A 4,401-nucleotide genomic window follows, 5' to 3' on the forward strand; every position below is an offset into this window, starting at 1 on the left:
CTCCGTGCATGAATTTTATTGTGTGGATTGCCTAAACCGGTGGGGTGAAGAGTAGATAAAAATCTTAAATTGGGGGTTGATTTTGAAAACTAAATGTCTAGAAAAAAACAACAAAGGGCATAAAATTAATATGTGAGAATAAAACACTTCTTTTCATGCCTTTATGACTCGAGCAAGTAAGCCTGTAAGGATATTTCAAAATCTAGTGCCCTAAAGCCAACTGACCTGGGAGTCACCAGCCCAAAGCTTGATACATGGGTCATATAAAAAGCAAGAGGGAAAGAGGTTAATAAAAAGTCATCTGATCGAACATTTATAACTCGAATGAATAAGCCTGCAAAGGTTTAAAACCTGGTGCACTAAAGCCAATTGGTTTGGGAGTCACCGGCCTAAAGCTCGTTACATGCGTTATATAGAAAGCAAATGAGAAGGTGATAATAAAAAAAATCAAAAAAATTAGAGAAAAGTGAGAAAAAAATAAAAGAGAGACAATAACATGAAGAAAAGTCTTTGGACATTTGGTTGAAGAAACTATACCTTTGAGGAGAAGCAAGTAACCTAGTTTAATCTTGAGTGTCGAAGCAATCAAACTTAGGAGAGCCTTCACTTGTTGAAATGTAAACTTGTGATAGTAAGATTAATCCAAACTACGAGAGGGTGAGGACTACAGCTATGTAAATTCCTAATCTTAAAACACAACCCCCTGGATAATTGAGTGAAAAGAATAAGTTTGGGGGGTTGTGTATCTCTCGAGCGAGTAATGATACATTTGACCACTTGGGATTGGGACTCAAATTCATCATGAATCTGATATGTTGGCATGAATTCACACACACACGTCAATTTGCATTTAACAAGTAAAGGTTGATGTCATTTTTGCACTGATAAATTTTTATAAAGTCAAATACTCAATCCAATCCTGAGCCACAACAGGGTATTAAGTCATGTTTGTTCAGAATTAAGTCGCTATCTTGTTTGAGGATAAAACAATAGTTCAAGTTCGGGAGTTTTGATAATTGTGTTTTTGCACGCTTATTTAGGTCACATACATGACTTAATTACGAGCAAAATAATTTAATTGTGACTTAATTTCGTTACATTTGTGAATTGTAGAGAACACAGATGAACAAGGTGAAATTTAGGAGAAAAGACGCGAAAAATGACTAAAATGACGCAAAGTGAAAGTTCAAGGACCAAGGTGCAATTATCCAAAAGTTGACCCGATGAACAAATCAAGAAATTTATTAAGCCAAATGTCAATTAATGATATCTTGAGATGATGGAATGAAAAGAATGAAGAAAAGATGCCAAGAAGTCAAAGATTAAAATACAAGGACCAAAATGGACTTTTTCCATAGTTGGTAGCACCATGCAACCCTACCCTCTATCCGGCCGCATAGAAGCAAACCGAGAATTTTTTCTCAGTAAATGTTTACTCTATGCGACCGCATAGAGATGCTCTATGCGGTCGCATAGAGCAACTCGGAGGCAAAATTCGTAGCTTTCTTATTCTGCCGAAACTTTTATGGAAACAAGATTTTTAGGGTTCTATATAAATAAAAACTCGACCAGAACAAAGGAGACGCCGTTTTTACAAGAAAAAGGGAGATTTTGAAGGAGAAAACGAAGAGACAACAAAGGGAAAACATCGCGTCAAGTGAAGATTCGATTGAAACTTGATTCGGGTGATGACGTTTCTTCAACTATTTTTGTATTTTCTTATTTTTAGCATGTTAGGCTAGATTTTTCATTGCTAGGAGATCGATGAATCTTGCAATACTACGTTTGATTTTTGATTTGGATATTTGAAATATTTAAACGCATGTTCCGGAATTGAATGATTTATTACGTTTTTATTTTCATATTATTATTGTGCACGTAATTATATGATTTTGGTGGCCTATTTTTTGCATTCAAAAGAAGGAAAATATGTTCGATATAGTATAAATCATCATAAGGTCCGATAAGGGATAAAAATATACCTCCATGCCTTGTGTGAATTGTTGAATATTCATGAAATCATAATGCATTCCTGTATGTTAGTATTCGTCATAAAGATATAGTCGAATCACATATTGGTTTAGGTTTGGCATTGCTCGAGAGAGATTTCTAAATTGAAATAGGAATATTGATTCATCTTTTGTGGGACTGTGTGTCGAATTGCATGATTGAAAATTGAATGGGTATTACTTGAAAATTCGTGATCCTAGTGCGTTAGTAAATTCATTAATTCCATAAATTCTCGTAAATTGTGTTCAAGTCATTTTGCATTTAATATAATTCTCTCATTCATAATTGTATCAGAGTTCACATCTTCCTAAGTTAAATCATAATACATCAATTTTACTTTCGTGTTTTGATTAAGGTCATAATATGGTGATTTGAACTAATTCAATCCCTGTGGGATTGATACTTGGATTCATAATCCATTTTACTACTTGTTAACGAACCGTACACTTGCGGTAGTTTTTATTTTTAACAAATAATTTCGTGAACAGCCGACATCCCCATGCGAGTGGGGAGGTGGGCCCGTGTCAACCAACATGTAAACCTCCATGTACCCATAGCAAGATCCATAAACCACGGAAGGGGAACCCATACATCTGATGTGGGATTCAAACCCCTGTAAGTTCCCCTGGAACCACAAAGCTTCATATCATTCCTAACTACTTCATTCCATGTGAATTTCGACATCCATACATTCCAAGATTTTCTCCATTTCTGGTCTTTTTGCCGGTTCTTTCAACGCACTCCCTTTAACTTCTAAGATTGAGATCAGATGGTTTGTGATCTGATACATCAGTTCTTATCCCACTATATATTCATAATTAGTAAATTATCGTTGATTTTTATCCTACACTATATATTCTACTGTAACTTTTCGTTGATGCTCTTCTAATTTCAATCAGGAAATAGAAAGAACAGGCACAATCCCTGACCTGTAGTTCGGTGGTGACAGGGTACTCATCCATGTCAACATAGTTCTTGTTAATGGAATCCATTATGAGCTTATCGCACTCAGGCTCCATCCAAGTTGTGACAAAAGAAGCCAAGTTGAGGCGTGGGTTCCCATCCAGCATCAATTCATCGTTCACTATCTGATATGCCGCTTCCTTCGGGATCGACCCCTCTGGAATCTTGAACCTAAAACCCAAAAATTAAAATTTATATTCAGACACACCAAAACCTTGTGTGATATTACAAAGACGAACCTGGGGAGAGAAGTGCGGGCATATCTTGAAGCAAAAGTGCAGTGGAGGTACTCCTCGGAGTCTGACATAGTAGTAGTCACCACCATTTTCGTAAATTTCAGAGTTGAAACCTGATTTTGGTGGAGTAACGAAGAAAATTGAATTGGAAGGATGACGAGTAGAAGACGATAACGAATCAGTTAAATTAGTGGGATTGAAAAGTGACGTGACATGTAAAGGGTGTCTCCTCCTACTACGGCCATAAATAGGAGGTGGTGGTTACTTGCTGCGTGGCATCCGCAAGTGGCAGCGTGTCATAGAATGACGCGCTCCGGAGGGTGACACATGTTGGATGCCCATTCGACCAAAATGTTAAAATAATATATTTATCCGTTGGGAATTAATTCTTTTATACTCGACATCTCATTTATATAGACGAATTTTATTTTTTACACAGGTGTTATCTTATTTAATGTTACTAAAAAAATAATTTCCATCAATTTTTTTTTTAATTTACTCTTATTTATATTTGTACAATTTCAAGATTAAGTAAAAAAAATTGATTATAACTAAACAAACAAAATAAAACATTCGGCTTTGAGTGCTCGCCTCCACTCCAAATGTTCAATTTGTACGATAATAATTTTCAGCTCCAAGTCTTATTTCTTTTATCCATTCTATCTACAATTATTGACGAGGGTCATTCGTGAATGACTTTTATATGAAATTTCATAATATAAGTGTATTTTTCATATATATTTGAACTCCTATTCTTGATTATTTATTGTTAATTGAGCTGTGATCTATATAATTTTGGATAAAAATGTGTTAATTGTCGATTAATACTTGAATGCATTTGGATGCAGTTGACGTGGAGAAGATGAAATTGAAGTTAATTTTGAGCAATTGATGATCAATTTGATTGCATGTAATCAATATGAAGAGCTAAGAGAAAAATCGAAGGAGATTCACAAGTTTCAGGGAACTAAATCGAATATTTAAAAAGTTTGAGGATTAAATTGTAATCTTCAGAAAAAAATTTGATCAAAGTAATCGCAAGGAGGTAAAGTTGAACACATTAGAAAAAAATTTGATATATTAATTGTGATGCTTTGATACAAAGCACACATTCGTGCTTCTCTCATACTCCTTTGCTTGGGGTTGGAAAAAAAAATAAAAAATAAAATAAAATTATATATATATATATATA

General features: G+C 34.7%; 1 protein-coding gene across 1 annotated transcript in view; it reads right to left on the reverse strand.

Moving 5' to 3' along the window:
- LOC111401739 (glutamate decarboxylase-like) overlaps nucleotides 1-3,432 on the reverse strand; it is a 14,664-nt gene extending 11,232 nt beyond the window's left edge. Inside the window, exons 1-2 of the mRNA XM_023029618.1 lie at nucleotides 3,213-3,432; nucleotides 2,940-3,144 (exon numbers count right to left, since the gene is read on the reverse strand). Of these exons, the coding sequence (XP_022885386.1) occupies nucleotides 2,940-3,144; nucleotides 3,213-3,298 (291 nt within the window). The 5' untranslated portion in view covers nucleotides 3,299-3,432. The remainder of the gene's footprint in view (nucleotides 1-2,939; nucleotides 3,145-3,212) is intronic.
- Between the last annotated feature and the right edge of the window lie 969 nt (nucleotides 3,433-4,401).

Source organism: Olea europaea, chromosome 10 (assembly GCF_002742605.1).
Source record: "Olea europaea var. sylvestris chromosome 10, O_europaea_v1, whole genome shotgun sequence".
Lineage (NCBI taxonomy): Eukaryota > Viridiplantae > Streptophyta > Magnoliopsida > Lamiales > Oleaceae > Olea > Olea europaea.